This window comes from Bidens hawaiensis, unplaced genomic scaffold, assembly GCF_021521415.1.
Source record: "Bidens hawaiensis isolate Kalapana, Puna unplaced genomic scaffold, B.hawaiensis_p1.1 tig00012474_1, whole genome shotgun sequence".
In the NCBI taxonomy this organism is placed as follows: Eukaryota; Viridiplantae; Streptophyta; class Magnoliopsida; order Asterales; family Asteraceae; genus Bidens; species Bidens hawaiensis.
Window position 1 is genome coordinate 79540 of NW_027492021.1, and position 14972 is coordinate 94511.

Consider the following 14972-nt stretch of genomic DNA (forward strand, 5'->3'; position numbering starts at 1 on the left):
AATAGTTAAAATCTAACTCGAGCTCTAACCCGACTTTATTTAAACACTGATTATATTTTGGTATATAATTATTTAGATAATTATTATATTACTATTAAATATGTATTGGTATATGTACTTAATGCAGTAAATTAAATATGCATTAAATAAAGTATACCAATTATTAATGGTTGTAAAAGACAATTTTACCCTCTAGAAATATTATTATCATTTAAAATGAATACATGAAGAGTTATACTACATAGGGAAAGGTTATATTTGAGTTATGGAAACTTTGAAAACCCATCAACAACCATTGATCCATTTTATTGAAAGATCAAGATTAAATCTCCAATTATTCCATTTCACTTACTGACTTTTAGTGCTACAAAAGGACAAATATAAGTACAATAAGGGCATATAGGTAAATTGGTTTGACATCACTTCTTTCTTGGAGACCATCCATTTTATTAAAAGGCCAAGATTAAATCTCCAAGTAATATAATGTTGTTTTCCTTTTTGTATAGTAAAAAAAATAATATATTATTAATATTAATATGATTTAAAGTTATAAATATAAGAAACTAGTTTTTTTAAATGTTACATGCATTTTAATAATGTATTTAACATAAGGGTAGCAAAACAAACTCAAATGGGTTTTTTTGGGTCAATTTGGATAACTTTTAAAATTTAGATGGGTCAGAATGGATCAAAAGAATTTTGCAAGAGGATCAAGATGGGTTGGGAAAATACTAGTGACTTTTGTTTATAGATTAGAATGGGTTTGTTCATAGGTTATAATGGACTAAAATAAGCTTTATCCAATTTTATTTAAAACAAAACCCACGAAACCGATTAGAAACCGAGAAATCGAAACCGAAATCATTGAAACCGTTCATATACCGAAACCGACCGAAATGAAATAAAAGCAAAATTGAAGCGAAAAAAAAAACTGAAAAAACCGAACCTGAACCGAGACAAAACCGAGTTTTTTTTATGAACGAGGAAGACCAGGGAAACATTTTAGTTATTTTACTTTTTGCGTTTTCGATTTATATTTTGAGCTATTATTTTTTAATTAATTTTTTTGAATATTTTTTTGATGGGTTTTTGAAACCCTTCTTTATATTTTAACCTTTATTTAGTTCAAGATGGGTTAACTTTACCCATCTTGACCCATACCCATTCTAAACCGATAAATTGAAACCAAACAAAAACCAAAAACATTGAAATCGAATAGATACCGAAACGAAAAAAAAAGCAAAAATGAACCGAAAAAAACCGAACTTGAACCGAGACGAAACCGAGCTTTTTTTTTTAATGAACGAGGACGACGAGGGAGACATTTTAGTTATTTTAGTTTTTGCGTTTTTGATTTATATTTTGAGTTCTTAATTTTTTATTAAATATTTTGAATATTTTTTGGAGGGTTTTTGAAACCCTTTGCATTTTAACCTTTACTTGGGTCAAGATGGATTAACTTTACCCATCTTGACCGATACCCATCCTAACCCTCTATTTTAAAAATCCATCCTAACCTATACCCATTCTGACCCAAACTCATTCTAACCCATCACCAAAATCCAACCTAACTCACTCATATTGCCACCTCTAATTTAACAACATGCTTAAAATTTTATGTTAATTTATATAATTTTAAAATATGTAAATTATATTAAATATATAAATTAACATAATTATATAAACATTAAAATATATGAATTAGGTTAAGTATGTAAACCAACATAAAATTTTAAACTTTAAAATATGTAAATTATATTAAACATATAAATTAATATTAATTTTTTAAAATTTAAAATATATAAATTTTATAAAAATATATAAATTATGTTAAATACATAAATGAACATAAATTTTTAGACTTTAAAACATGCAAATTATGTTAAATATATAAATTAACATTAGTTTTTAAAATTTAAAATATGTAAATTTTATTAAAATATGTAAATTATATTAAATATGTAAATTAACATTCATTTTTAAAATTTAAAGTATGTAAATTCTTTTAAAATATGTAAATTATATTAAATATGTAAATTAACATTAATTTAAAATTTTAAAATATGCAAATTTTTAGTTAAATATAGATAGCAAAGTAAATCCTAAATCAAAAGCAATATGCATCGGACAGTACATTTCTGTTGTTTAGTTAATATAGATGTGAATATTTGGATTTTTTGTTTAAATGGCTTGAATATTTGGATTATTTTAAAACTTAAATATTTCGGTTTCTCATGCTCCTTTTTTTGAATTCTTTTATTTTAAATGTTGATTTAATAATCAATATGCGTTTAACATTTAAACTTCCAAAACCAATAAACCATACCTTCATTAATATAAATATCGAGTAGATCGTGTTTAACGAAGAAATTGGAAAAAGTAAAGAGTGTCTTTCAAAAAAAAAAAAAAAAAGAGGGAGAGAGAGAAGAAAAAAAGAAGGAAAAATTCCTAAAATAGCCCATTTTAAAGAAAGAAGTCCCAAAATAGCCATTTTTTCCTCAAAATCTTTTATAATTTGGACTGTCAAGACTCATTGGAAAAAGATAAAAATAAAGACGAGATTTCGAAAGAAAGTCAGGTAAAACACGAGATTTGGGGAAATAATGTCGGTAAAGTCCAAATTATTTGTAATCTTGGAGCAAAAGTTCAAATTTTTCAAAAACTTTTTTACTCAAACTGTTTTTTTTCATGTTTCCTACATTTCCCGTCCACATTTTCAATTTCTTGAAAAAATATATTTTTGACAATTATACCCCTGGACCACCACCACCACCTTGAACCACCACCATCACTGAAGCCGTCGTCCCCACCCCATCACCACCACCACCGTCACTACCACCATAGCCGCCTCCACCACCGCCGCACCCATCGGCCATCTGTGCACCCTCGACCGCCAGCAAGGCAGTTAGCTTACTGTCTTCTTCATCCAAATCACCGACCCCACTTTCGGCTAAGATGGTCTTGACCCAGACCTGACCCTCTAACAAATATGTGACTGGAAATAGAGCCACGAGTAAAGCAAACACACCTTTGTTCTAGAAGCAGATGGTAGGTGTGTAAAGACCACAAATACAGAACTGCGAACCATGGTTGTGAAAATAAGGATGGGTGCGGCGGTGGTGGAGGCGGCTATGGTGGTAGTGACGGTGGTGGTGATGGGGTGGGGGCGACGGCGTCGGTGATGGTGGTGGTTCAAGGTGGTGGTGGTGGTCCAGGGGTATAATTGTCAAAAATATATTTTTCCAAGAAATTGAAAATATGGACGGGAAAGGTAGGAAACATAAAAAAACAGTCTCTTAAGACGGTTTTTTGAATAAAAAAGTTTTTGAAAACTTTGAACTTTTGCTCAAAGATAACAAATAATTTGGACTTTACCGACATTATTTCCCCAAATTTCGTCTTTTACCTGACTTTCTTTCGAAATCTCATCTTTTTTATTTTTTCCCAATGCGTCTTGACAGTCCAAATTATAAAAGATTTGAAGAAAAAAGAGCTATTTTAAGACTTCTCTCTCTAAAAAGGCTATTTTAAGAATTTTCCCATAAAAAGAATATGTTAGAGACTGAGAGACAAGACATTTGGAGAGAGAATGTGAAAGTGAAATACCTAAATAGCCATTGGTATTATAAATAAAGAATATGGAGGATGTGGATGTTTTATTGCTATTAATTAAGTTTACAAGAGTTTTTGTCACTCACTTGTTTTCAATTTATGCATGCCTGTACCACACACGCATCAAAACTTGTAAAACTCTTAAAATAAAAAAACTCTTAAACATACCATTCTTAAACGCTTTATAATATATAGTAAGTGTAGATAACCCAGCAAAGCATATGCAATTGATATTTTATCCTTAATCAAATTAAACAAGCCTTAATCAAATTAAACAAGTTCATCCAAGATTTGCATTACATCAATACGATTCAATCTAATTTCCTTTCCAATAGAACTATCGTAACAACATTTATAACTGCATACAGCTAGGACACGAGTAGAAATCCCTGACTGGGAATTCTTTTTCTACCAAACCACCAACCTTGAACCTGAGTTGGTCTTGATACCTATTGACATTCGTGATACCAACCCAAATGAATGCTAGTTTTACCTTTACGCCATCTATTTCCCCGAGATTATTCTGGGAAATCACACCTGTGATTGGGGGACTATATTGGATCTCATAACCTCCCACATGAAACTCACACGTATTACTCAGATTAACTGAAAACTGACCACTTCTAGGGTCTAAAGTGTATCCAGAGGCACCATTCGGAAGAAGACCAATCGGAAGGTTGTAGCTTTGTAGAACTTGATAAGCCGATGGCTTGCCATCTCCCTCAGCGAACGGGTATAAAAGGCTAAGAGAAAAACAAAGAAACACCATTCCCAATGCCCCCCTATTTGGTTTTGTGAGTGTCATTTTTTGGTACTTCTGATGTATTTCAATGTGTTGCGCTTCAAGACTAGATGGTATATAAATAGATTCAAAGACTAGATGGTATATGAATAGATTCAAAGGGTATTCCAGCACTTAATATAAAGTATAATAATCAATGATATTAATTGTTTATGTACAAAACATTTAAGACTCACATGTTTTGAAATATAAGCTTCTCTCACGTATGTATTACAAGTTTTTTTTATAGAGTACTCCTTTTATTTATCATTGTTTTAATTGTTTATTGGATTACATCGAAACAGAAGACAAGTGGACAACAAGCTGCGCCGCTACCTATTTTTGAATCGCAAAATACAAGTCAATTGACCAAATGCGAAGTGACCGCGAAAATCAAATTACAAAAGTTACCTTCACTAATGGACAACACAACACGTAGACTATGTCATCTTATTTGTGGTTCTAGTTTTCCCACAAAATTTAGCCATTTCAGATTTTAATCACAACATAGTTAATAAAAATGATAATTTATATGCAAGAATAAATTATGGATTTTAATTAAAACATGGGTCTTCTAGAAGATATCAGTTACGTATCCATTTAATCATTTAACTCTCCGCTCTCGAGTTAGTGTTATATATATATATACGGGAAGTATAGAATGAAAACCCATTTGAGTTGTGAAAACCCTATGTAACATTGTAGTTTTTTTGTTTTTTTTTTTGCACATGAAATATATATTGTTACATTTTATACAAAATATCGAAAAATAAAAAAAATTGTTTTGCTATTTTTTAACATTTTTTTACTAATTTTTATATATGTTTTTATAAGAGATAAAAAGTTATATTTATGTTTACATTTTTTATTAACTTTAATTGTGAACCACATAATTCAAACTTTAATTAAAAACATGTAATTGAAAATGTGTTTTTAGAGTTTTCACAACTCAAGTAAGTTTTTATTTTAATTCAACCTTATATATACATATATATATATATATATATATATATATATATATATATGTGGGATCTAGAGAGAACTCTTCTTGTTGAGAGAACTAGTACAAAATTATTTTTAACTTTTTTAAAAAAAAAAATATTTTGTGATTTTTTTCTTTCCTCCTTCTAGTAAGATGATATTGTTCCTAAAAAAATGTTGATGCATACTATTGAATATATACATATATACAATAGTGTTTTATTACATATAATATAACATAATTGCATTATACAATGCACACCATTGAATATATGCAAATACAACACTAATATTTGTATGCAATGCACACTATCGCATATACGTAATGCAACACTGATGCACACATGCAGTATATTGATGGTTTTTTTTTATTTTTGTATATAATACAACACTATTGCACTAATACAATACAAAAAATTGCATATATGCTATTCAACACTATTGCACATATCAAAATACACACTAGTGCACATATGTAATAAAAAAAGTTGATGCATTGCATATGTGCACTACAACGAGTTTTTTTTATTATTTTTTTGATTTTTTTTTATTTTTTCTAGTGAAGAATAACAACATATAAGAAGGATGAAAGAAAAAAAAATTAAAAATGTTTCTTTATTAGTTCTCTAGTTATCTCTATAAGAAGGAGTTCTCACTTGATCCTCTTCATATATATATATATATATATATGGATCGGTGATAACCATTTGAAAATTGAGAGCTTTGAGAACCATTTTCGATCATAAAAAAACCTTTCAAGAAAAAATAAAAAATTTATAAAACCAAAACAAATGCGAAAATAACAAAAGTAAAAAAAACCAAAATGTTTATCTAGCGTCCTTGTTTCATATAAAAAAACCGGTTTTACTAAATTATACAAGTATGTATAATACTTATAAACATGTAAATACATATATGTATATATACATGTTACTTTTTGTAACATTTTGGGTTTTTACCATATTCGTTTGTTTTCATTTTGTCATTGTACGAACATCTTTCGGATCCTAATCTTTAATAAAATTTTGCAATTATAAGTATTTATTTTCAGCCCTCCATGATTTATTTAATGTTTATTCTTTATTTATAATACAAAAGTGCATGTATAACCTAGTAAAATCCATATATTTTTAAAAGCTAACAAAATTAAATCATATTTGTATGACATAATTATAGATATATTAAAACACAATACACGTGCTTCCTTTTTCCTTAATCTGTCGAGATATGCACACACATATAAGTCATACATTTTTTTTATCCAATTCTTGAGATAACTTCCAACTCTTCTAAAAATATAACCTCTTGGATTCTCTACTATGTAACATATGCAATTCCAAATATCTAGTCATAACATTTTAAAGTTGCAAAACCATTTCCTTCTTACATTTCTTTTTCTTTATCTATTTACCTTCTAGATGATAGTTGACTTAGCAAAGATATTTCAAATCTTGCAAAGATATCCAGAAGTCAACTTCTTGGACTCTTCAATATCTTGGACAACCTTACACTCCACTCCAACACCTACAAATTCTACCAAATCTTTCACTATCTCTATCCTAGATTCTACTAGCAGCTGAAAGTCAACTTTGAAGACCCATATCTCACTCCAAATTCAATTAAATGACTCCATTCTTTTTCTATATTAACCTTCAATCTCCTCCTGAAAGATTGACACTGGCCTCACCTCATTTTATCAAGTTTTCGACCTTCAAATGCACTTAACATCAATACTGTGCAAGAACCGATACTGCAGTGATACTTTTACTTTGTCATCCTATTTACGGTATCAAACGAACTCCGATTTCGTTGATTCTTTTTCCCACTTCCAAGGATTTCATTAATGTTTAGTTTGGTTGAATTCCCAGGTGCATTTGATTCCCAGAAATGACCAGACATTCGCCCAAAAGAGTAACAAGTTCTAGAGGCTTCATAGGTGAATTTGCACTCTTGTTGTTTTGTGAGTTCAAAAGCCTTTATGCTCACGAAACTTTTCTTAACTCTTGCAAGGTTCAAAACCCTCAATTGACAAACAAAACATAACCTTTAAGCCTTACGATTGGCTGGAATAAATTAAGAGAGAAGACTCGTTATTCTTTTTATTAATTATTATTAACTCGCTTATTACTAAGGTGAGTTTGTCATTCCTTCATTTTCACACATTTTCAACGTTTTGGGGGCGTATACGTACTTATAGTATTCCATATTATACATATCTTAATCATTAGCAAACGTTATATTGTGTGTGAATCGCTAGACATAAATGCTATTTGATTACTTGTTTAATTTGCGAATTCGGAGAGGTCCACCATATTCTCATTATAGTATGATCATACGACCGTCTAGTTTTAACCGGCGCCCGATTCGCTTGGCAATGGTTCGCTTGACACTTTATTTGCTCATTGGTTTGGTTTATTTACCGCTTTATTTACGTTTTGCTATCTTTTCATATTATATATTATTGTAAAAATTAATGACTTGCTCACTCAACATTATTGTTGACAAACCTATTGTATTTTCTACGTATATGCAGGTTATCGTTTGAATTGAAGAATTTAAGTCATGGATTGCTATTTGAGACCATAGGCTTATTCAAGAACAAATTAATTTAAGTTATTTGAATTATTACCTTTATTGTCATGGATTATTGTTTTAGAATTATTTGCTATATTTGGATATTTTGTTTTAAATGAAATAAATTAATTATTAGATATTGTCGCCATTATTGCATGATAGTTACCTCGAGCTATGAGCAATCATGCTCACGCCCCGGCATTTCCGCCTTAGGTTGAGATGTGACATTTTTATACACATATGTATAATTAAGATACATGATAATGTACATATGTGTATATTATGTAACTATAGATTAAATGATAATATATACAGATATGTATAATTTAGCAAAATCGATATTTTTTTTATGAAACTGGGATGCTAGATAAACGTTTTGTTTTTTTTGTTTTTTTTACTTTTTTAAAATTTTAATTGTTTTTTTGTTTTACAATTTTTTTGAAGGGCTTTTTTGTGTTCCAAAATGGTTCTCAAAATTCTTAATTTTAAAAAGTTCTCTTAAAATTCCCACCCTAAATATATATATATATATATATATATATATATATATATATATGATATTAGTGCGAAAGGTGGATCTTAGCCTTTGATTAAGTATAATAAATGGTCTTAAATAAAAATACCAAATTTGTAATTAACAAAAATTAATTATCAAGGATTTTAATGAAAAGGTAATTTGGTCTATTGATTTTAAATTCAAAATGAATAATTAATGGCATTTAGTTGGTATTTATTAGTAATTAACACAAAATTACCTATCACATTTCTTTTATATTTTATTTTATTAATCAAAGGTAATATTGTTAATCAAATATCATTACTAATAACTTAATAATTATAAAAGATAAGTTTGGTGCAGCAATGTCCCTATTGGGCGCCACTTTGCAGCGTCTTATTGGTCCGTGACATTTTTGTGGTACCGATATCGTAATGAACGTAACAAAAATTGATCGAATTTGCTTCAACTTATCACCTCAACGCTCGGGACTGACAACGCTTGACTTTTGTCTTGTCCGGGTTTCACCAACATGCCCCGGCGCGTCGCGCTGGATAACATTACTAGTTTTAATTAAATACTATCTTCATTCATAATTCGTCAAATGCGTTAAATACCATATTCATGTATAGTCTACACAAATTCATGTAGCACATTGATGGTACTACGGATGCGTATATAGAAATATTGCAAGTGTGGTTATTAGTATTTTTGCCATGTATGAAGTCATGTCTGAAGGTGGGTCGTGGGCGTTATTTTATCAATTCAGTTTCATTTGTTTTTCGGTTTTTACACATTTAAGATGAAGATTATTTCTTTCAGACCAAATCTAGTATACATATATAACTTTGGTTTAGAAAATTGGGGGCCATATTCTTTTGCTGGCCCTAAGCCCTTACCTAGCCATCTAAGCCTATAAGTCCGGCCCTATACAAGGCTCACCGCCTTCCCTATGCTTATGTCATCTATTCCACATCCCCCGTAGAAGCAGACATTACAATATAAATATGTTCCGGGCTTATTGCCCCTTAATATGTTTAGATCATACTTTACACCTACTCATTCCATGTTTGCTAAGTATTATACTATAGTTAGCGGTCATTAAACTTCACTAAGAATGTTATCATGTCATAACATTACTTGTTAATACCAGACGGGCACTTAAGCCAAAACATTATCATTTTAGGTCATTTTGTGAGTATGCACGCATCCCCAAAACGTTAAAGGAGCAGGGTCTATAAACTCGCCTAGTTCATTTAGCATACTAACTTGACTATCGAATATCCTCTTCTGAATATTGGTCCTTCGAACTGTTGTTAAACGTCTAACTATTACTAACCGAACTAACATAATTAACTGAGATTATAAGATTGCGGATTAGTTGAGCATAAAAGGCCTAAGCCCAATATCCAATTATAACCGACTCAACCCTTATGACTTACTGGTTTGGAATAGAGTTTGCAAAACTGGTTACTGGGCCTTTCTAAATACATAGTTTGTTTAGAGTTTGGTCACAAAACAGTTTGCAAGCCCATTACAGAAGTCGAACCATTTGACCATTTGTTAATTAGGTTTCCGAGTCTATTCGCATAACATTAGCTCATCCGCACGACTTAAGCCCAAATGCGGATATCAGGCCCATATGCAAATACTCATGCGGATGTCGGATCCATATGCAAATACGCATATGCTGATATCGCCCATTCACAAGCAGCCTTCTAGGCCCATCCACAATCCATATTTGCAGGCCCTATTCGCACTCACGCATGCAAGCCCATTTGCATGCTTTTTGCGAATACATGCCCAATGCGGATATTCTAGTGTTCGGCCCTTGTGCGAATGTCCTTCAGCCAGCCTACTAGTGTTTATATAGCATGTTAACGTGGATATCACGAACACACCGATACGCACGTTTTGAACTTGACTAGTTCGTTTTTTTTTATTAATTGAATAAAGAGATTACAATACTAATGAAAAGAAACTAAACCCTATTTATACTAAAAAATAAACTTGCCCAGCAAGACATAGGCATACGACTCCTGCTCAAATACAAACTGAACTAATTCAAAACTTAAACGAAAGTTTCTAATTAACCAGATTTTTCAATTCAGTCCTTGACCTTTATATCTTTTATGATCTCCACCAAAACCGCCCCTTGAGACCAAACCGTACCACCCTTCGAGTCTATACCTTAGTCGGCTTCATATTCCATGTTGGATATATTTTCACATACCATTCGCCCCAGCTAATGATTTCCAGACACTCGGCCTAAACGAAATCTTTGAAACCAATTCATTCGTTATATAAATTTTAATAAACAACTAGACTTAAATAATATATGTGTATGTGTATGTGTATGTGTATGTGTATGTGTATGTGTATGTGTATGTGTATGTGTATGTGTATGTGTATGTGTGTTTGTATGGAAAAGATCAAGAGATTCCTTCTTAGAGAAAAAAATAAAAAACTCATAAATAATTAATTTTAATTAAATATATATATATACATAGTTTTTTTTCTTTCATCCTTCTTATATTTTGTTACTCTTTACAAGAAAAAAAATAAATAATAAAAAGGCCGATGTAGTGCACAGATGCAATAGTGTTGTATTACATATGTGCAATAGTGTATATTTTATATGTTCAATAGTGTTCAATTGTCTGTATTCAATAGTTTGCATTGCATATGTGCAATAGTGTGGTATTATATACAAAAAAATATAAAAAATAAAAATAAAAGTTGATGTAATGCATATGTGCATTAGTGCTGTATTGCGTATACGCAATAGTGTGTATTTGATATGTGCAATAGCCTTGTATTGCATATATACAATAGTATGTATCAAATATGTGAAATAATGTTATATTCTATACAATACAACACTCTTGCGTTTATGCAATACACACTATTGCACATATGCACTACATCGATGATTTTTTTTATAGCAATATCAACATATAAGAAAAATGAAAGGAAAAAAAAACAACAAAATATATTTTTTTAAAGTTAAAAATAATTCTTTAGGAGTTTTTAAGTTATCTTTAAAAGGAGTTTTCTATTGATTCCACCCCTACGTGTGTGTGTGTGTGTACTAGTTTGAGGCCCGTGTATTACATGGGTAACTGATGAAAATCTTGAATTTTAACCATTAAGTGAAATATGGTCAACAAAATGATCATATATTGTTAATACAATTACAAATTACATTAAAATTATAGAAATTACATAACTAAGATTACACAAATATGTTATAAATAAGTAAAACCTTCCTTGTACACTACATTCCTGATTGTATTGGTCGGTATACATTGTTTATCAAAAATCAAAATCTTTAGTCCATCTCTGCTTGTAACTCTTGATAAGGTAACATATAAGTCTGTTTATAACTCTTCCATGTGACAAATAAGGTTCTTCAAGTTCGTACCTACCTTAGATAAATGATAATGTATCCATGTAACTAACAAAAAAAACATATTCATGTACATAAAATTTCATACATTTTAATCAATTAATATGATGTCATTTGAAATCATCTGCACATGTTTATCCAGCAAATATGATTATCCTAAAGACCAGATTACCTGAACTTTGATGATATAATCATCCTTAGAATCTTTATAATTTGAAATTGATTGATCATGATAAGTTTGTTGTCATTAATACTCTATGTATGACAGATACAGATTTTTAATTGATTTTATATTTTACAATTAACAATTATATAATCAAGCAACATATAAAATCAAAAATTAAAATATAACAAAATGATTTGTTTCATTTCATGTGAATGTAATTTCCTGAAAAATGATAAAGACATACTAACCTTAGAGCCATTGAGTTAATAATATATTAGAAGATTTAAAGTTGCATAGAGTGAAGGTAGTGATTCTTATTTATAATAGTTGAAAGTATTTGACTATGAATGCTTAAATTTTGGATGCTAATCCCGTGTTATTAGTTAATATTATGGGAAGTTGTTGGAATATTTAATTAATTGATATAAATATTTTAAAAACTTATAGAAAAAGAAAAGAAGCAAAGATTTCGGATTTTATGGAAGCTTGAATGGCTTTTAACAGGAATAACTATTTTTTAAAAATTAAAGTGAAAATAGAATATCCTTGAAATGTAATGAGGAACATGATTAAGTTACAAATAATAAAAGAATAAAGATAAAAGTAATAAGTTACATTATAATTAAGGTGTGAATCTTAATGAATTTTTATAACATATTTTAATAATAAAAGTTATAACTGTTAATTTTTTAAAAAACATTTGTGTATAGCTTTATTATATAAACACTTAAATTATGTACTAACCAACATGTAACACTAGCATAACTCCAATTCGTTGTATTTGTATAAAAATAAAATTAATAAGTTAATATAATATTAAAATTAGGTAAATAACTTATGAAAACGATATTCTAGATTTCAAAATCCTAAATGATTTTGGAAAACGAAAATATTGGAATGGGATTGAAGCATATTTTTTGGTTTAAATTTTTAAATGCTTTTAATTAAGTAATTTGTCTTATAAGGCATATTAAATTAAATATATTTAAGTGTACAAAAAAAGTATAAATCAAGTTATAAAATATATGTTTCTGAGACATTTTGGTATGAGTTATGAAAGAAAATATTGAAAACTAAATATTGATTTTCTTATTGCTAAAACCTTATATACTACACAAAAAAGCCATATAAGTTAATGACAGATAGTTCATGTAGTAAATCGTTATACATATGAATTGTAATTATAATATTAAACTTCAATGATTTGATACTAAACACTAAGATATATATAATATGTATTCTCTATGTTTTCAATATTTATACAATTTTTTTGGAGAAAATTAAGAAAAGATACATTTTCCTGAGTTAAAATGCATATAAAAAAATTTTAAATCTAAATTTGAAACCAAACTTATATAAAATTGTATACACTGCTGCTCGAATCCTAATTTAAAAACAATTTGTAGTTTACCATACAAATCCAAATTTTTCGACAACGATGCACCTTTAGTTTCTTTAATTTGCAATTACCTGTGGCTTTAAAATTTTATTCTAACATGTTCGCAACTTCAATTTTGAGATTTCCTTATTTTCTTATTTCACCATTAATATTAATGAACGAATCAGTTAGGATATACATTTAATAGAAATATTGAACTCGTATATTGAAATGACTTAAAAGATAAGGACAATATATTAAAATGGGTTGAAAAAAAAAGATGAAAAGGGCTATGAGATTGACATATGACAAGAATGAGTAATCTTTTATTAGAGTATATATATTCCAAGGTCCTTTAGATATCAAGTTTTTAACTTTGTCAATCCCCATAGCCCGATCTATTAGTGTGTTGATTTTCATGGATTCTAAACACGAATGATAAACCTTTTTTTATGAATGTGTTCCTTAGCGAGTTAGTCAAGATCTGGAGTTATAGATGTCGTTTGGTGTCGAGCTATTCACGTTTTCTTTGTAACTTACTTGGTTGGATCTAGATGTACGTGCAAACCAATATTTTAGATGGTGGAGGTTTATTCCATAAATGGTATAAATAGGTATAATTACCTTAAGTCCGTTCCTTTTAGGGTCCAATTATTAACAAAATAGTTACTAATTAATTCATACTAACTAAATAATAAATATTTGTCATTCATTGAAAATATCAAATGTTACAAATTCCCCTTCTAATAGAACTATCGTTACAGCATTTACAACTGCTTACAATTAGGAGACAAGGAAAATACATTAACTGGGAACTCTTTGTCTCCAATACCATCAATCGTCAACTTGAGTTGGTCTTGATTCCTATTGATATTCATGATACCAACCCATAAGAGTGCTGCTTTTACCTTCACACCACCCATTTCCCGAAGATTATTTTGAGAAATCACACCAGTGATTGAGGGACTATATTGGAACTCATAATTTGCCACATTGACTTCACAAATACTACTTAGATTAACCGAATACCGACCACTTTTAGGGTCGAGGGTGTATCCAGAAGCACCGTTTGGAAGAAGACCGGGCGGGAGGTTGTAGCTTTGTAGAACTTGATATACCGATGGTTCACCATCTCCCTTGGTAAATGAAAATAACAGGCTAACAGTAAAGCAAAACAACATCATTTCCAACGTCGCCATATTTGGTTTGTAGAGAGCCATTTTTTTGTATTTCTGATGGATTTTAACGTATTAGTCTTTTAAGACAAGATGACATATAAATACATTCAAAAATGTATGTATACCAGCATTTATGTATAAAGTATAATAATCAACAATATTAATTATTTAAGTACAAAATATTTAAAACATTTATGACTCACTTGTTTTGAATATTACAAGTTAATTATTAATCAAATAAGGACCTGGTGTGAAAACCAAAATATAAAGGATTAATACAAAAAACAAAAAAAAAAACATACTTTTTGATTTATCCACAAAAGTCACTCAACAACTTTTCACACGTTAAAGTCCATCAACATGTTAAATTTGGAAAAAAAATGACATAACTTATGAA

General features: G+C 29.4%; 1 protein-coding gene across 1 annotated transcript; it reads right to left on the reverse strand.

Annotated features, from left to right (window-relative positions):
• Positions 1–14164: 14164 nt before the first annotated feature.
• Positions 14165–14617, reverse strand: LOC143541204 (uncharacterized protein At5g01610-like). Its single transcript, XM_077034085.1, has one exon. It carries the CDS (start codon positions 14615–14617, stop codon positions 14165–14167), a length of 453 nt encoding a protein of 150 aa, XP_076890200.1.
• Between the last annotated feature and the right edge of the window lie 355 nt (positions 14618–14972).

What these genes read in the sequence shown, in the direction of transcription:
- LOC143541204 (XM_077034085.1), bottom strand. Translation starts at nt 14,617, where the DNA reads ATGGCTCTCTACAAACCAAATATGGCGACGTTGGAAATGATGTTGTTT.